Below are 20495 nucleotides of genomic sequence, written 5' to 3' on the forward strand. Positions count from 1 at the left end.
ATTTTTCGGTTCTAAACCCACTTTACCCGGAACCATACTCGGAACAGAACCGGAACTGACTCCTATATACCGGTCCGGTTTCTGGTTCTACAAAATCCCGTTAACCGGTTCCGGATTTTCCGGATCCGGGTCCATCCGGTCCGGTTTGGACCCACTTTCATCCCTAGTTGTAGGTCAAAAATGACTTAAGGCCAAAAATAAACAAATCTTCCAAAATATTAAGTATTAATGCACAAAAAATCGTTACAAACACAAAATCGACAACACTAGAAATATGTAAAGAACTTTTACGACAATAACAAAAAAATTACTAATTTAGTGTATATCAGTTACCCACATCAATATAAGTGTAAAACGATCCATGGACCAAAATGGTTAAAAAATTATTTAAGGAAAAATTGTTAAAAGTTATTCGAAATGGACAAAATCCGTAATTTTCAAAAATATCTAAAACTTCAATTTACCAATTTACCCTCTTATTTGTATTTCCAGTTTTAAATAATTTTCCATGTTTTAACGAGGAAAAAGGGAAAACCCGTCAATTTTCGCAAAATATAAAATAGAAAAATGAATTTTTTTAATACAAAATTCTCCTTTATTTCTTCCTCACATTCAATTCTTTTTCTTTTTATGTTAAAATACTTAGAAGAATCCCATATAAACAAATAACCAATTCATACAAAATATGAAGGGTTATATTTGAATAAAAATCTAAAACTTTACTAATTTTATTTTATTAAAAAAATAAACGTAACTAAAAAATTCAAAAACGAGTCATTTCGTAGATAAAACGTATAAATGTAGTGGAAATTTCCACTCCTGGCATTGTTTGCCATGCGAAGCTTATTATATGTTGGCCATGGAAGTGGGAAGCTATAAAGAAAAGGCACCCCGCCCATGAATGAATGTTTATGTTCTCTCATCACGCGCACTCCATTCAACCATCTTTCACCCAACACGCTTTCTCTTTTCCCCTTTCCCCAATTAGGGTTTTTAACTGTTCCGAATTTGACTTTTGGTAGACGCAGATCCGAGTGATCTACAGTATTTGATCTGGACAGATGTTAATTCGTGACAAAGATGATCATAAATTATCATATTTGATAACCTCACGTTTTCCTCATGATTTCAGAATCTGATCTTCATAAATTATGTTGGGTTTTCGTGATTGTTTAGGTGAGGAGTAGCAGATATTTAGTGATTCGGCAGAAGATTTACGAGATTATCAATTTCAGTATGCCGTTTAGTTGGAAGAAGAAAACTAGGTGCACGAGGTTTTCGCAATTGGTCGCCGATCATCTTCAATCGCCGAAACGCGGTGGCTCTCTTGTTGTGGAAACCGGTTTCCCAACGTCTCTTATTGATCTCTACGTCAGGAATCGCGGTCGTTTTCATAAATCCTCGGCGAAGAAACAGAGGGAAAATGATTCTCAGACTTCGTTGTCGACGTCGACATCTTCGTCATCAGGTTTGTTCGTAGATCCCAATAATTTTTCGTCCGGTAATTCGGATTATACGAGAAGTGATGAAATTATCGAGGAGGATATTGTTGTTGAGAGTACGGTTTCGAGCGACGATAAAATCGAGATTGACAATCCTACCAAATCGGAAGTGGAAAAGAAGGATGAAATGGCAAAGTTGAATCCGATATTGGTGGCTGCATTGAAGGTTTTGTTTATGTTGGTTTTGGCGTTAGGAACAAAGAAATTTACAGTTGGGATTACATTGTCAGCTTTCCTTCTTTTCTTCCTGGAATCGGTAGTGAAACCATTGTTGTGGAGATCGAGCTCAATAAGACCTAGTTTAGATTCAAAACCTCAATTTGAATCTAACTTCCATGAAACCAAGAATATCAAAAGATCAAAGGAGAATACAACTCTTGTTGTATGCAGCGAAGTCTTGGAGATTGAAGAACAAGTAGAATTAAAGGAGGAGGTTAGATCGGAGAAAGAATTAGACGAAGTTAAAAGTGAGATTGTGATGGAAATTAGGCATAAGACTTCTCGTAGAGCTATACTGAAATCAAGAATGAAGAAACTTGTACCAAAGAAACTCCATAAGTCTTCCATTGGTTCAAAAGGCGAAATACCTTGTGGGTTCAAAGAAGAAGAAACAGTGAAATGTGTTCAAGATCTTAAACCATTACTCATCTGTAATGAATCTTCAGATTCAAAAGGTGAGACTTTGTGCGTCTTGAAGCAAGAACAGGACAAGATTGTAGAAATAGAAGGACGACCTTCATCTTCATCATTAACTTTATCAAGTGAAACTGATTGCAATGACAAAGATTTAGGAAATGGATCACAACAGAATTCTGGGTATTTGGTTCTGTGCTTGATTGTTCTAATTGGACTGATTGGAGGCCGGATTTTGGCACTTGTACTTGCATTATCATGGTGCTTGATGCTGAAGAAGGCACAATGGAGAAGTGTAAAGTTTCCCAACTCCTAATCTAGATTTGTTTTTTACAATCTTTTTTTTTTCTTTCTTTGTGTCTAAATCTTGTTGTTCCTTACTTGTGCACAACTTTATTTAAGGAATAGAAATATACCTATAGGCTATACCATACTTGTTCGTTCTTTTCACCAAATGCATAGTACTTGTTTGCATATTGACAATGTCTGATTTTTAATCTTCAAAAGCACATAATGTAAAATGATGATATTGTATGGGTGATTTTGGTTGTGAGTGATCTTTGAAGATGAATAAGTATAATGGTGAGATATATCTTATAGAAGGTATTCCAACTCCATAAATGTTCCTAAATGCTTAAAGGTACTCCATTTTGGTCCCCTCAAAAAATCCCATTTATATTAAAGTTCGGTGTTGTTATGTGATGCTATTTCTACAGCATTTTGGTGCCATTTATGTACCATTTCGTCCGCTTGTTCCCATATACTTATAGGTACTTATTTAACCCTATGAATGGTAGCATCATGTGGCCTTATTAGCTCATTTCCCTTCAAAAAAAAAAAAAGGAGGAATGTCATGGAGGCCTACAAGGTTTATTCAAAATAGACAAATCTGGAAAGAAGGTGAAATGCAATGTTTGAATAAATATAGATCACAACAAATTTACTTGCAAGGAGTCCCCAAAGGATAGTAAAAGTGGTAAGAGGTTAAAAGGTAAAGGGGAAAGGTGGAGGAACAATTTGAACATGCATGTTATTCGTTACATATGTTCCCATTTATAAACATCAAACTAAATGTAACTTACACATATTTTTACTGTGGTTTGAGGCAATATGCACGCTTAGTACTTAACGTTGTTGTTGTTGTTTTACTTGGATGCCCCTAGAAACCCCAATGAAACTACAAGCAAACTGAAATGTACACAATTTAGGGTTTGATTTTACATGCCATCGATTTGTTCATCAACGTTTATGAAGGACTATCATCAATTTTTTTCGGGAAAATGACTCTTGAGGGTAATTAACTTTTGCGTTTGTACTCATTTAGTCTTTTTTTTTTTTTTTTTTTTTTTTGTATTCAATGTACCATCGAACTTGTTGTTGGTGTTTACCATAGCCCTGTTGACCGGCTTTTGACCTGTGATAGCCGGTCAAAGGGTTATGGTGAACACAAACAACAAGTTCGATGGTATATTGAATACAAAAAAAAAGGGACCAAATGAATACAAACGCAAAAGTTAATTACCCTCAAGAGTCATTTTCCCAATTTTTTCCATCTTTCTCTTCTTCCGAATCAATTATAGGCAACTGCCGTTTCTTTTCAAAATATTTTCTAAAATTGTTCTTGGATTTAATCGTACATCAAAGATGGTGGTGCTTGTCTGTAGGATCTAGTTTCATGGGCACATATGGTGACGATGGTGGTGGTAGTGGTGACACAGTGGTGGTACACTCTTGGGGATCTTGGGGTAGGAGGGGAGACATTAGAGGGGTGAAAAAATAGGGGATAACGAGACATCCCTTTTTTTTCAGAACTAAAAAAAAAAAAAAAACTTTTCTTTACGTTTAAAAAATCATATTATTATTGTTTGTGGAAAATCTATATTTTTCATAAGACCGTATAAAATGATCAAGTGTTGTCACCTTATTCTGGGAGATGATCAGACATAACTTACAGTTGCATAATCTGGACTCACAATTGTTGTTCATCCAAAAGGAATATTATTTGTACTCTGATACGTAATTCGTACCATCAACATCTAATAATTATACAGTACGCACGTGTATGATGTGCAATTATCATGTTTTACGATTTTAATTATTTCTTAAATGTCTAGTCCAAATTTGTGGACGTTACAATAAACATTCAGATCATCCAAAACCAGTGGCGGAGCCAGGGTTAAAGTAAAAAGGGTATCCCAATCGGGACGGACGTAGAAATCTACACGAGTAATGGCACCAATTTTTTTCACTCAACATATACTATTAGTTGCACATATTTTTTTTAATGGTTGCATGCAAGGTTGTTAAGATCGAAATTTTACCTTGATCATTTTTCGTTTTGTAAAATCGTAATCATAATATCAAATCGAGATCGTAAGATCCTACCTAATAAACAAACTTTGTACGTAATAATTATAATTATATAGTTCGAAGAGTTAAATATTTAAAAAATCTATAACAATACATTACGTTAAAAAAGTTATCAATTATTATAATAGTATTTAGTTTTAGAAATTCATTTGTAAGCCGTTTGCCATTAATTTGTTAGTAGTTATAATAAATAAGAAAAATCGATTTTTATTAGTCTAATTTTTTGAAAGACTATAAACCTATTGACAGTTTAAAACCTAAAGAATTAACCATGACCTTTTTACCATTGTTGTCCGTATACACTCTTTTAGGGTTGGGGGAGTGGTGCGGTTCAAAATCGCGGTTTCGCAACCATGGCAGCCGAACATCCCTCTCAAATTGTCTTCTTCCAAATGTCTTCTTCCAAAAAGCCTACCAACAAAAAAACACTCACTAGAAACACCACAACCCCAAGACCTTCATATAATCAACCAATTTATTCGTCTCCGTATTATCACAATGGCGATATGCTTCTGTATTTTCCACAACAAATCTCACAACCACAACATGACCACTACTAGAAACACAACCACAACCCGACCCGTATTTTAATCCGTTTGACTTTTTGTCTCAACATGAGTTTGTTCAACAAACACAATCACAATCATAAACGGTCATTTCTGATTTCAAATCGGAATTCGTTCAACAAACTCAACCCACTCTACAACCAAGTAAAAGAAAAGAGAAGGCGACGGATAAAGGATGGGAACCCCTAAAAGTGTTAGTGTTGGCACAATCATTGATCGTTATTTCAGAAGATTCGACGACTAGAAAAGACAAAAAACATGACCGTTTTTGGACTCTGGTTGTACATAGGTTCCACAAAGGAATGAATTGTGGAGTCTATCGTTCAAAACATCAAATGTACTCGAATGGGAGAAGATGAACATGGAAGTCATGTTGTTTAATGATTTGTATACCAACATGAAAAGTCAATGGAAAAGCGAACAAAACGGTGATGTGATTTTGCAGAAAGCGCTGAAAGTATATTTAAAAAAAAACGTGAAGACTTTCAAGTTTCTTGAAGTTTGGAATCTTGTGAAAGATAACAACAAATGGAAAAATAACAAAACATCAGACGAGCATATTGACAGTGGTTCAAAACGCAACAAAACATTTGAATCCGACCACACTACATCTAATGCTTGTGTTCAATTTGACCTGAACAAATATGAACCCGTTCCAGTTCCACCACCTTCCCGACCAATTGGAAGGGACAAAGCAAAAAGCAAAGACAAAGGCAAAACATCGGATTCAAATGAGTTGAAAGAAATTGGGGCCGATATGAAAGGTATAAAAGATAGAATTGACAAGATTTTGCAACTTACTTATGAAAGAGAGCTTCAAAAACAAAGTAATAGCGACTACAAAATACTAACGATGAACACATCGCATATGACCGGGGAGGAGCTTGAAATTGTTTTCGCAATGAAAGTCAATCTCAAAAAACGTTATGTTAATAAATATGTTTTTTTTTTAAGTTTTTAATTGTTTCATGTTTAGGTTTTTTTTCTAAGTTTTTAGGTTTTTTTTAAATGTCATGTTATTTTTTTTAAGTAATGGAATGTATGGATTTTAATTTTTAATTAATAAATTGTTATGTTTTTTTTTATGAAATTTAAAGCTTATATTTAAATTAAATTGTTAAGAAAAGGTGTGACAAAACTCTTTGGGTTTGGCAAGGAACCACACTTTGGTGATGTGTCGCCTATTTGACATCGTGACAAAAAAAGAAAGCGTGACACTACTTCCTCGAGCTTTACACCTCAAACAAAAAAGCCCATGCAATACTTTCAGCCCAAAAACATTTTTAACATAAATAGTTATTCAGGTCTATCTCAATCTATCTTCCTAAATACTCAGTCGCAACATGTGGCCGCTCACTCCATGGTCAAGCATACATCAGACTACACAAAGCAAATGACGAAGAAATCGCAGACAATATAGTATCACTAATCACATATTCAGATACATCAAATGAAGGAAATACGACCTTGGTTACACCTTTATACGGAATTCTTTATTATTATATATATTTTTTTTTACAATTTTTACATTTAAAACGAAATTTTCTAAAAAAAAATTACACTACTGAAAAAAAAATCAAGGGCATCCTAGGCCACTCCAGGCTCTACAACTACAACTGATCCGGCCCAGCCCAAATCACATAAATGATTTGTGTAATATACTCGTTATAATATTTATAAACTACATGAACATAAAAGAAGTAGACTTGAAACCTTGTACGAAGATGTCTTTGTACAATGGTATCATGTTGTTTAATTTCAAGAAATCAATTTTGTCCCATTTACTTTCTTATTAATTCAAACACAAAATCGTTTTAGTTGAAGCCAATTTTGACATCAATGCATAAGTTGAAGCCATTGATTCCTGATATTCAAATTGATGGAAGTTTAAACAAAAATTTATTAGTGTTTTTGGTGTTTGTTTCTGTGAGGCTTAAGAGAGAAATATTGTGGTTGTTTTCCTATGTATATGATAGACATCTGAAAGGGTATTAGGTTTTCCATATAAATACTTAGAGTTACTTCCTACCATTTATATAAGATGCTAGGTGTGACACCTGTGTAGTTACAGATTTATTAAAAATAAAAGTTTAAAATCAATGCATAAATATTAAATATTAAAAAAAAAATACTTTTACATAAATGCGAACGATATAATGAATAAATAAGTAATTTAATCTATACTAATAAAAAACTATTAACATATTTTAAATAATGATGTTGAAAAATAAGGTATAAACATTAAATATTTTTTAAATGAACTTTAAAATAAATCCAAACGAAATGATGAATAAGTAGTTATTGAATTTATACTAATAAAAAAAATTATTAACATATTGTAAATATATGTTATGAGTCAAAATTTTCAAATACTTCTTTGAAGATGGTGTTCTTTTTCATTTATTAGGATATAGATAGAGATGTATTATACACACATATTTATTTATAAAATTTGAATAAATAATAAATTTGTTAGAATTTAAATTAAAAGTCCAAATAATTAAATGTATGTTTTGAATTCAAAAATATCATCAAATACATGACATTAATTGTGTCATTAGAACATCCATTTGTATTCAAATATATTTGTAAATTAATAAACATTTAAATAGATTGAATACTTTATATATGTAATAATAAATGTATTAATTAGTGGAATTAGTTATTAATTAATAAAAAAATATAAAATACCACATAATAACATGTGAAATTTAAATAACTGTAAAATCTCATATAATGACATATGGCAGAAGCTTTGATAAAGTGAGAAGTGCTAAAAAAAACCTTCATTTATTAGAAAGGATATAAGATGGGCTACCATTTATAATATGTAAATATATCAACGAGAAAATGATCTTTAAGGGTAACTAACTGTTGCGTTTGTTTTCATTTGGTCATTTTCCTTATTTTTGTACTCAATATACCATCGAACTTGTTGTTTGTGTTCACCATAACCCTTTGACCGGCTATCACAGGTGATAGCCGGTCAAAAGGGTTATGGTGAACACAAACAACAAGTTCGATGGTATATTGAGTATAAAAATAAGGAAAGGGACCAAATGAGGACAAACTCACCAGTTGGTTACCCTCCTGAGTCATTTTCCCTTTACTCATTTACAGAAAATCCCACATCATATCCTACTTATATTAATGACTTTATGAGATTCATTTTTGCTTCTCTTCAAAACAGAACCCACGAAAAAACATTATTCATACATGTATAACTTTGTAATGCACTTGAATATTTATTAGGGGAATCTTAACTAATCAGGTGCATTTCATGACTGTATTTACATTTCCAATCAAATGATTAATCGTATCATAGATTCTGGACAAGTCTACAAACGAGTAGAATCACAAGAAGGTTGCAGTCTTTGATACTTTTGCAACTTTAATTTCATTTAACTTTTTGGTGAAAATGACTTAGAAAGGTAACCAACTGTTGAGTTTGTTCTCATTTGATCTATTTCCCTTTTTTTGTACTCAATATACCATTTAACTTGTTGTTTGTGTTCACCACAACCTTTTGATCGACTATATCAAAGGGTTGTGGTGAACACAAACAACAAGTTCGATGATATATTGAATATAAAAAAAAAAAAAAAAAAAAAAAAAAAAAAAAGATACCACATGAAAACAAACGCAATGGTTAGTTACCCTCTAAAGTCATTTTCCCATATATCAACAAACACATTATGATTCCATAAATGGTCCTATTTTAGTGAAATATTTCAACATATCAAACTCGTTTCTCCTTTGCATTTACGATGGTGATCTTGAAGATAACACTCAACTAGATATTAGTAGAAAACTCAGAAATATTTTTGTGAGAAGATAGAAAAGATTGATATTGAATCTTGGAAGCTTAAATGTTGATGTTACGAAACAATTATGTCAAATTTCGTCAAATGCTACAAGCAAAATAAAACACCACTACTTATATATATATATATATATATATATATATATATATATATATATATATATATATATATATATATATATATATATATATATATATATATATATATATATCTCAGAAAAAGCAATATTCACCAAGCAAAACCTAACATTTTCAAAATGTGGATGAGCTCCTTATATGATGCGTTTGACTGTTCTGACAATCTTGAGTTTGACTTAGTCGATTTTTCAGTGGTCAAATGCTGCAAAATTAGATTTTTATGTTTTTGATGCAAGCTAAAAATTGTTTAGAGGATATTTTATGGAAGCCATACTCAAATTATATTACCAAGTCAAATCATTTATCTCATCATTAATTTATATAATTAACCAATTCTCTAATATTGTATAAAAACTTCCAAATTATTAAAATAGAACAAATCCTAAAAAGCACTTTTAAGACAATAAAGTAATCAACAATTCAATTTGATTAGTTATTAAGAAAATAAAATCACATAAAATTGCAATAAAAATACAATTAAGCTCGCGAGCTTAATTCAACTCGGATTAATTATGTAAATTTTAATAAAATAAAAGGTAAAAAATGTAAATACCACTAAGTTCACTAATCCCACAAGTAAATTATTCTAATAGTGGGGCTCGACTCGATAATATACTCAAGTAGCTCGAGCCCATGCTTGATTTGTCTAGAATCTTTGTGTCAGTCTCGAGTATCTTATGAGTTGGTTCGACTTGGTTACACCCCTAGTTTTTATAATGATTAATATTTTTATAAAATACAAAACATAGGTTTAAAAAATCTTATTTAAAATATATTTCAAAATTTGAATTTTCAAAATAAAATGTTTTATAAACATTCCAAGCAAATGCAATACTTTTTATACTCATAATTTTCTTGATCAAATTTTCAAGTAGGAAAAGATGGCGATTTTCTATTTTTTTTATCAACTCATTGAAGATAGTTTTTTACAAAATACAATGAAATATTTATAGAGAAAAAAATATCTAATAAGGGATCCACCAATGTCCAAATTCATTTAACATGAAATATCCACATCAGAGCCCTTAAGACCCCATAATCCAAGATTGGAAGTGTCTCGAATAAAGCAAAAAAGTATGTTTAACAACTTTATAATGTGAATGTTTGGGAACCAATTCACAGGTGTACACACACACATTATGCATGATATTAGGCTTACTCATCGTCAAATAAAGTAAACTATCAATCATATATATATATATATATATATATATATATATATATATATATATATATATATATATATATATATATATATATATATATATATATATATATATATATATATATATATATATATATATATATATATATATTTTCTCATCATATTGAATTATTTTTTCACCCACAGATAATTTTAAATTAGTGGCATACTTAGTTTGAGAAAAAATATGTTACTTTGTAATTGTTTTATTTGTAATCCCAAATATAATCTAGTTCACCCATATAACTCATCTCAAATTATTTATGTATTTTAGTAGCAAAATCTTTTTGCATATGAAATTAGTAGAACCAAAAATAATATCAACAACATAAATTTAAACTATATGTTTCACTACCAACATTTTTCATAACTAAAGTATTATCTATACTACACATAACAAAATCAGTAGATAGCAAAAATAATATATTGTACCAAGTTTGAGAGAATTTTTTTAAGCCATAAACCATATTCTTAAAATTATAAACATGAGGTTTCTAAGACTTTAAATCTAGGAGGTTGTGAAACATTAATGTATTTGTCAACAAAACCATTTAAATAAAGAAAATTATACATCTATTAGCAATAGCTCAAAACCTTTAAATTTGCAAAAGCTAAAAAGCATAAATTTGCCTCTAATCAAGAAACTAATGTAAATATTTCATCATAATTGACACCTTCTTGTTAACCGTACCTCTTGGCGATGAACGGTATCTTGTTTCATGTGATTCCACCATTATTATCAAATTTGTCTTACAACGCTGGCTTCTATAATATGTGTACAATAATGGTGGTATCAAGTCTCATACCTGTTACCTTAAGATCGATTTAATTACTCTTGTATGACGATGCAACCAAGGCCTTTTAGGGCACCATTTATGTTTTTGGGTTCTATATATATGATATAAAGGCACCGCAGGAACAAAGGGTATGTATTTAGGATCTAATAGTCCTTTGGTTTAAATTATATATGAGATATTCTAAGAAATGTCCTCTCGTGGTTCTAATGTACAAGTTATCTTCGGAAAAAAAAAAGGGCAAATATCATAAAAGCCACCATATTTTCACACGTTTTGGAAAAAAGCCCTATTATTTTTTTTTGCTTGGCTCCAGCCACAAATTGGACATAAAGTTATCACTCTAGCTCATTTAACGATTTTCATGGTTAATTTTGTTAAATTTTTTTCAAAATCAGTCATAAAAGTTCAAATTTGGCCCTGTAGTTTGCAAAAATTTACACACCATGTCCAAAACTCGGTTTTATGTTTTTTAACTTATTTATTTTTATTTATTTTTTAATCAAAGCTAAACTTGCTTTTATATATTTTATAATTTTTTTTATATTTTTCGTTCTTTTGTTTTTGGTTTTTATATATATATATATATTTTTATTTTTTAACTTCTTTTTTTTTCTTTTTTTTTTTTCGTTTTTATATTCATTTATTTTTCATATTTTGTATATTTTTTTTTGTTTTTTCTTTATTTTCAATTTTTTTCGTTTTTTTTTTGTTTTTTCGTTTTTCTTTATTTTTGATAAAATAAATTTACGTTTTGTTTTTCTTCAATTTGAAAACTTCTTTTGATATTTATCAAAAATTTTAAAGTGTATGAATATTTTTTTTTATATTTTTCGTATTTGTTTCGTATATTTTTTTTGTTTTTTTCGTATTTTTGTTATGTTTTGTTTTTCGTCAATTTGATAATTTCTTTTGATAATTTTTTAGAAAGTGTAAAGTGTATGAATATATTAGAGTATCTTACATTTTTGGTGTTTGAGTTTTTTTTGGTTTTCTAAAAATTAACAATGAAAAAACGAAAATAAAGAAAAAACAAAAAAAACGGAAAAAATTATAAAAAAATATGAAAAATAAATGAATATAAAATAAAAAAAAAAGAAGTTAAAAAATTAAAAAAAAAAAACAAGAAAAAGGAAATAAGAACGAAAAATATAAAAAAAATAAAAATATATAAAAACAAATTTAGCTTTGATTAAAAAATAAAAAAATAAATGAAAATAAAGAAATTAAAAAACATAAAACCGAGTTTTGGACATGTTGTGTAAACTTTTGCAAACTACAGGGACCAAATTTGAACTTTTAGGACTGATTTTGCAAAAAAATTAACAGAGTTAACCATGAAAATCGTTAAAAGGGCTAGAGTGGTAACTTTATGTCCAATTTGTGGCTAGAGCCAAAAAAAAAAATAATAATAAGGCTTTTCTCAAAAACGTGTGGAAATATAGTGGCTTTTGTGGTATTTGCCCAAAAAAAAGAAGGAAATTTTTAGAGACATCTAAAAGATATGGGATATGGTCGACAATTACATTGTCATTAAGATTAGCAATGGAGCTTGCAACCCCCTGCGGTATTAGTGGCAAGATCAAACTTTTTGGTAAGTGGAAAACTATAAGAAATCATGTCAAAAAGATAATAAGATGAAAGATTGAAATTTCATACTTCACTACTTTCAAACCATGCTGCAAATAGAATACACGAACAACTCTAACACTGTGCGGAATCTTGAAAGTGAAATATCATGATATGCAAATTGCAAAGGGATCATGATACGTGTAGAAATGCCACACATTACAGAAAATGACTATAATGGAGGTCAGTCACGATACATAAGACTGTGCGACACAAGCTGGCAACATTCACGACATAAAAGATGTAAAATTAGAACATATTCGTGAATCTGAATTGGACTTGAACTGTGTTGATTAGACACTCATCTCGTCCCTTGTGTAAGCTATTCCCAAGTATAAAATAAATGATATCGTGACACAATGCCCAACATTCTAACAAGGCATAAATTTTTTGCAAAGATCTAAAAATACTAAAAAGAAAATAGTATGGAATCCAAAGCAAACACATAAAAACAAACACACAAATCAAAAGATATGGTATGAAGTTTCAAAATTCAACACAAACAAATAAAAGGATAAAAGTGCAATCAACGAAATCACTCATCATCTGAAATATCCAAAACACTGGACGACCCTTCTTCCACATCATTAGCCAGTTTTCGAGAAAATGAAGGATATATAAGGAATCCTTCTCGATCCAATAATGCCTCAAGTGAATTAACAATCCATTGAATACTCCTTCCTAACCGATCAATATCTTTCTATATTATATCATTCTCCTTGTAAATTCCTTAAAGATAACCTCTCATTTTCACCTTTCTCTTCCTCACCTTGATCATTCTCCTTCTTATTCTTCGACTCAATCGATCATGGAACAACATGTTGGCGATTTAAATTACAAATGTTATTTAAATTTAATGGATTAATTTGTTTACCAAATACAATCTTGATAAACATTGAACAAGTAAGGGTGGTGAATAGTGCACACTTGTTTGAATTTGTTCAAGATTCAAAGTACAATGTAATTTAGGGGCGAAGCCTCTGAACCTACATTATCAAGCAGAAATCTGGAGCTTCCAACATAGTAACATACACACATAGTAGAAAAACACCCCTTCTTGTCACCATCAACAACAAAGTAGTTGGGTATGAGACACTAAAAGAGTTGTATGAAACTGATGACGATTTCAAAGCGATATGGGAGGAAATTGACACAAAGCAACACATGGAAGACTTTCTCATTCTAAAGGGATATTTATTCAAGGGAAATCATTTCTTTCTTCCTAGAACTTCCCATAGAGATAAAGTAATCAAAGACTTACATGAAGTACGATTAAGGGGGCATTTTGGAAGAGACAACACAATTCCTGCAATGGAAGGTAAGTCCTTTTGGCCACAACCGAAAATGGATGTGGGCGGTTTTCTCCAATGGTGTATGGTGCATCAAGTGGGCAAAGGAAAGGTTCAAAAACACAGACCTTTATATGCCCTTGTTAATTCTTTATGAACCATGAGAATATATTTCTATGGACTTTATTTTGGGCCTTCCTAGGACCCAAAAGGGGTAAATTGTTGTAGATCGGTTCTCAAAGATGCCCCATTCTATACCATATAAGAAGACATATGATGTTGTCAATGTGACCATACTTTTCTTTTAGGAGGTTGTCTGTCTACATGGGGTGCCCAAGTCCATAACCTTTAACCGAGATAGTAAATTTTATCCCACTTTTGGCTAACACTTTGGTGACGTTTCAGAACAAAATTGAACTTATTACTAACCACAAACAATCTGATGGGCAAATTGAAGTTGTCAACCGTACTTTAGGAAATATGATCTAGTGTTTATGTGGGAAGAAACCAAATATGTGGGATGCAGCCCTAGCACAAGCTGAATTTTCCTACAACATTGTTGTTAATAACTCGACTAGGATGTCACCATTTGCTACAATCTACAAAACACTCCCATGACCAGTGGTGGATTTGGTTGATCCACTAGGAAAAAATGATGACAAAACTAATAAAATTATATACCTTTAAAAAGAGCTTTTTCCTATGGGAACATATAATAAGCTCAACCAACGAAAGTATGCCCCTTACAAAGTTTTACGGAAGATTAATGATAACCCCTACATCGTCGACCTACCAAATTCAATGTACATCTCAAAAACTTCCAACGTCTCCGATGTTTACACGTACTACTTGCAAGAAGAGGTTTTATATCCCAAGAGCTTGTGGTCGATTTCCTCTCAAGTGAAGGGGAATGATGCAGAGCACATAGATGATATGGTAGAAGCTTTTATGGACAAGTGGAAGAATGAAAAATGGGGCCAAGAGAGGCCTAACTTGAAACGAGCATAACTTTTGATTTGTGAGGAATTTAGAGACATGTGATATATTGATGAAGTCGACCTGCCCCACAGTCGACCCTCAGATTACATTTTTTTAGGCCCCCAAATCCTAGCTTTCCTAAATTTTCGATTAACTTTTGTTTTTATTTTATTATGTTTTAATGACAGAATTTCGTTATTTTCTGAAATTCTATCTCTTATTCAAGAGGTTATAAGGCATCTTGAGTTTTAGTAATAAATACTTTGAGTTACTTTCTACTTTTGTTTTCTTTCTATGTCACACACCAAAGCAAACAATCCCCAACACAATAACACCTTCTTCTTCCTCTTTCTCTTTGTAATTTCTCGGGGAATAAGACGACCGAAATCCTTCCTTATGGAGGTTAGGGTTTTCGTAAATATGAGGGAGAGGCAAGGAAATTTATTGGCTATCAAGAGATGGAAGTAGGAGGCGACAAAATTGATGCCTTATATATGCAAATTGTAATGCTAAACTTGTTTACCAAAGAAATATCTTAAAAAAGGAAAGCTTTGATGCTAAACTTTTCTATGGAGAAAACATTTTAATTAGTGACAAAATTATCTTTAATTAAATAGATAACTATCTAGTCATAATTATATACACCAGATTGAAAATAAAGTCCTTTTTATTTATAGTTTCTAATTAAACCATCAAACTACTATTTAATAACAAACTAGTCCTTTTATTTATTTGTTCTTCCTTTTATTTATTTCCAATTAAACCGGTTACTATGTCTTATTAGGTGACAACCTAGTGTCATGGTCCTCCAAACGCTAACTCACATTCTCCTAGTCTAGTGTTGAAGCATATACCGGGTGTAGCCAATATTGTTACAAAATCATCTTTGGTTTGGAATCTAATGTATAAGTTCCATTCTCCTTCCCAATCATCCAATATCGTCTACAACAACAACATCAACACCATCTATATGTCCGCCAACTTGATCCAACATCAACATACAAAACCATATCAAACTCGACATCCATTTTGGTCATGACAAAATTGCTCTTGGTCAAGTATGGTTCCCTTCATGTTCCATCTAAGTATAGGCATGCTAACATATTTAACAAAAGACTTCCATCCATTTTATTCATCGAGTTTCATTCCAACTAAACTACTCGGTTTCTTTCTGCTCAAATTACAAGGAAATATTAGTATATATTATGTCTTATGTGTTATAGCTTAGTTTATATGTCCTAGTAGGCACATATATATCGATTAAACAAAATAATATTAAATTATTAGTGTAAACGAAAATAAACATCTAATCATAAACATCTAATCGAAGAACCATAAAACTTGATCACCAACACTTCTAATATGTAGGTGGTACTTAGCAATATCATTTTTATATTTTTATTAAACTATAAAAGTTGTAAAGCTTGAACTGACTCTTAGAATCACAACTTTCATTCTCATAAGTTGTATTATCGTGTGTTGTATATGTGTGTGATTATATATATATATATATATATATATATATATATATATATATATATATATATATATATATATATATATATATATAATCGAATGTAAATAAACATACATATATGAACAAACATTCATGAATATTAATAAACGAACAAGGTTCGTATTCACTCCTTTAACTGATTGAAGAAAAAATTTTGTTAACAACCCTACGTTAGCTAACATGATGGCTCTTCTCTACCCATTTTCAATCCCACTGAAGAGTTGATGACCCATTTTTAATCCTGACTCCATTGACACAATTTCAAAAGGGAAATAGTTAGAAAAATCTCAATATTTTCAAGAAAGTTATACTTTAGTCTTAAGATTTTTTTTTAACATAAAAGTCATTATTTTATTTTGGCTCAAGCTTACAAAAAAGTCTTTTTCTTTTCTTTTAACATAAAATGACATATTATCGTGTTTTTACAAATAATCGGGACTTTTATGTTCAAATTTTTTTTTGGGACTGAAGTATAACTTTCCTAAAAATATTGGAACTTTTTTCCCATTTCAAAATCTACTTATAATGTATTTTTTGCATTTCCACACTATTAGCAACACGTTCACACATTTCTTGTCGGTATTTAAACATTTAGATTTGGTTTAAATCACCTAAAAAAAATAAGAGTTAACATTGATCTATTGCTGACATTCATCTTTCCTTTCTAATAAAAAAATAGGTTTATTCTCATTTTGACATGTGTCGTTCTATTAGGTCACATAATTAATGTCATGTCACTTGTCAATTATTGATATTCCATTTCAAATTTTAAATTTCAAAATTTTCCACCCTAATTACATTAAATTAATAACATTATAATAAAAATTAAAATAACATTAATACAAATTATAAGGTCACGTATTTATTTAAATCAACGATTATAATTTTATATATCTAAAAAACTATCTCTTAATTAACAATTTATTTAAAATAATTGATTAATAGTTTTGATTTTTTTACTATAAAAATTTAATTAAATCTATTACCGTGGTTCCACGGATTATAAACTAATACAACATATAGACAACCACAACTAACCCCTTACACCGATTACTAGAAAAGAAAAAAAAAAAGTAAAGTAGAAGAGAAACCTTACTCGGGCCGTATGGTCTTAACAAGCCTTGTCATACATAAGTGATCTTATTTTAACTGGATTTTTGAAAACACAAAATTAAAAATCAATTATTAAACAAAATTTAGTTTAACTAGGTCTAGGACCAAGCATTCTTTACCGGTTTCATTATAACTAGCAATCTAGCATTGATTTATATTATGGCAACTGATATAACCATTTGAGCCTTTTTAGTGCCGAACCGACCCTCCGTTTATAAATCTTTCTTTAACCAGTCTCAAGCCCAAATAAGTTTATTAGGCAGCCAAAAAATAAGTTTATTGGGCTGCTGTTCTCAAGGCCCGAGATTGCATCAATCGTAATACAACATATTGGGCTACTTTCTAAATTTGATCCACAATATGCTTATACGGGCGTGTTCGGCAAAACTAACTGCTACTAGGATTGTAGCTTGTAACGTTTTGTTAAATGCTACATGAAGTAGCTTTTGGATTTGGAGCGTTTTGTTTAAACAAAACGCTAGAAGCCTGTAGTGTCAAACAATGTTTTTTGTCCAAAACAGAGCGTTTTGTCAAACGCTAGAAACTAGAAGCTCTCAAACGCTCTGTACCGAACACGCCCATAATATAAGGCTTAAGATTGCTCCAATAAAATTTTCTTTAACCGGTCTCAAGCCAAAAAAGTGTTTTGATAATTAGAATGAGTTATTTTTTAGGTCGATACAACAACTTTTTTTACTTAAGTTTTTTTTAGCATCTTGTTTTATAAAATTAACTCATTTGCTCAATGATATTCCATTTTACTCATTTATTATATTTAACTTCAAATCATTATTATTTTTTATCATCTTTTTTATCTCTCATGTTAAATATTAATTTCATAATTATCATATGATATTTTTTTATCAACTTTCATTATAACTAGAGGAAGGCCGGTCACGTCATTGGCGCGGGTCTGGATTGGTTTTGACATGATTTGTTATGAAACGGTTGATATGCATGCGAAAAAAAACTATCATGAGTCTTAGAAAATGGGTTTTCCCTATAAGTCCCTTTATTTTATAAATTTGTGCTCAATCTATAACTAATATTGGATTTACATCAATATCTGATAAATACCGAGTACCTAAGTATATAAGTTAGGTTTTCCAAACTACAAATTAAATAATGAGCATGTGTTTACGCATTGAGATAATACACAAGTAATATAGATTAGCAATGTCTGATATTATCTAAAGCTAATCCAGACATAACCCCACTGCCATGGTATTGAAAGGCGTTTTGATTCTGACGCATCAAGTGAACGATCATTTCCTGATGTAACATCCATAAAAATCATGCCAAATTTAAACTTTTTAAAACATTTCAAAACCAGTGATTATTACAAAACTTGTTTCCAAAATAGTATAATGTCAGAGTATCCCAGAATCAAATCATGAAAACATAAGGAGGTGTATAATCACGCTTTTGCCTTCCCGCGATCATCAGAAGTATCTGAAACAAAATCAACAATTGTAAGCCCGAAGCTTAGTGAGTTCCCCCAAAATACCAACGCCATACAATCATAATCATATCACATAAACAAACAACATGCATAATAAGCCTTCATCCTGACTGAACCGCCTCGCATGCAGGGCCTTCAGCCTATCTGGATCGCTCTCGAGCCTTCGACACATCTAGACCACCTTGTAGGGACTACAGCCTATCCGGACCACTCGTCGGGCCTTCAGTCTGACTGGACCGCCTCGTAGGGCCTACAGTCTATCCAGACCGCCCTGGGTATGTTGGCCTTCAACATAAAGTAAGACCGCCTCAACCCAACCCCCAATCAAACAATCATGCGCACATAAATATCATACGCTAACATATATAATAGTCAAACTGATCTAACAGATCACTAATCATAACAACATCCTATAACCAGGATACAGACCTAACCGGTCACTAACATAGCATCATCCTAAATACCAGGATACCGACCTAACCATGTCACTAAGCATATTACCATCCTAACTACCAGGTTGTAAATCAATAAGCATACCATGCAATAACCCGGATACAAATCCGAAAAGGGTCGGCATTGGTGCCTTAGACCCTGTTGATATAGTGAGAAGAACTTACCTCACAAGTAGTGCAAAACTGGACTGAAAGTCTCCGACCGCTATCTCACCGAAAATCCCGAACTCTCCAAAATAACAAATACTAAGTCAATAATTGGGATCTCAATATTGCCCAAGGGCCCCGTATAGAGTAATTGTCCATTATTTCCTTTTCTCTAATTTGGGCCAAGGCCCTATGCCAAATCCATGATCTTAAAAGTCCATATATCTAAAGCCCATTCTAGGATCCATTACCAAAACTGGCCCAAAACCCAATTATTCAGAACGTCCAACAAGGCCCAAGTCTAACTAGTCCAAAGGCGGCCCAATCCTGAAGCCTAATTCGTCAAAATCCCAACATAGGGTGTATACGGGGCGTACTCCTTCTAGTATGATGGGTGTACTCTGCCTTGCGTTGACCACCATTGGGTTGGCTGAATTAGTACGCTCGGCGTACATAATTTACGTGGGGCGTATACGAGTTTTACCAAAACTCTAATAAGTGCTTAATGGCTTAAGCACTTAAGCCCAAATTCCAGATCCATTGACCAAATATGTCTTTGAACCATAAAGTCTCGAACTTTAAGACTTTGGACGTTCAGAAAGTTCTTAGTACATGGTCTTAACCCATTAAGACCTTCCTACTATATGCATGGGACATTTTAAGCCATTGGGACATCAGTTTTATCACTTAGGACTCTTTTAGGGTCTGAAAGGACAACTTATTTCATTCAAACCATAACATGCACCAACTTGGGACTTTTGGGACAAGAAATGGTTTCACAATGCTACTAAGGCTAGATCTATATCATACATACATAAAGGTTGGAGCTTTTTACCTTTTGGAGCTTCTAGAGCACAAAGAAACTTCATATCTACAAGC

General features: G+C 31.5%; 1 protein-coding gene across 1 annotated transcript; it reads left to right on the plus strand.

Moving 5' to 3' along the window:
- Nucleotides 1-822: 822 nt before the first annotated feature.
- Nucleotides 823-2632, plus strand: LOC145073299 (ethylene-responsive nuclear protein / ethylene-regulated nuclear protein (ERT2)). Its single transcript, XM_079019847.1, has one exon. The coding sequence runs from the start codon at nt 1237-1239 to the stop codon at nt 2449-2451; it is 1215 nt and encodes a 404-aa protein (XP_078875973.1). The 5' UTR covers nt 823-1236; the 3' UTR covers nt 2452-2632.
- The last annotated feature ends 17863 nt before the right edge of the window (nt 2633-20495 follow it).

Source organism: Lactuca serriola, chromosome 9, assembly GCF_051521515.1.
Source record: "Lactuca serriola cultivar US96UC23 chromosome 9, Lser_US96UC23_V15, whole genome shotgun sequence".
Taxonomy (NCBI): Eukaryota; Viridiplantae; Streptophyta; class Magnoliopsida; order Asterales; family Asteraceae; genus Lactuca; species Lactuca serriola.

What these genes read in the sequence shown, in the direction of transcription:
- LOC145073299 (XM_079019847.1), top strand. Translation starts at nt 1,237, where the DNA reads ATGCCGTTTAGTTGGAAGAAGAAAACTAGGTGCACGAGGTTTTCGCAA.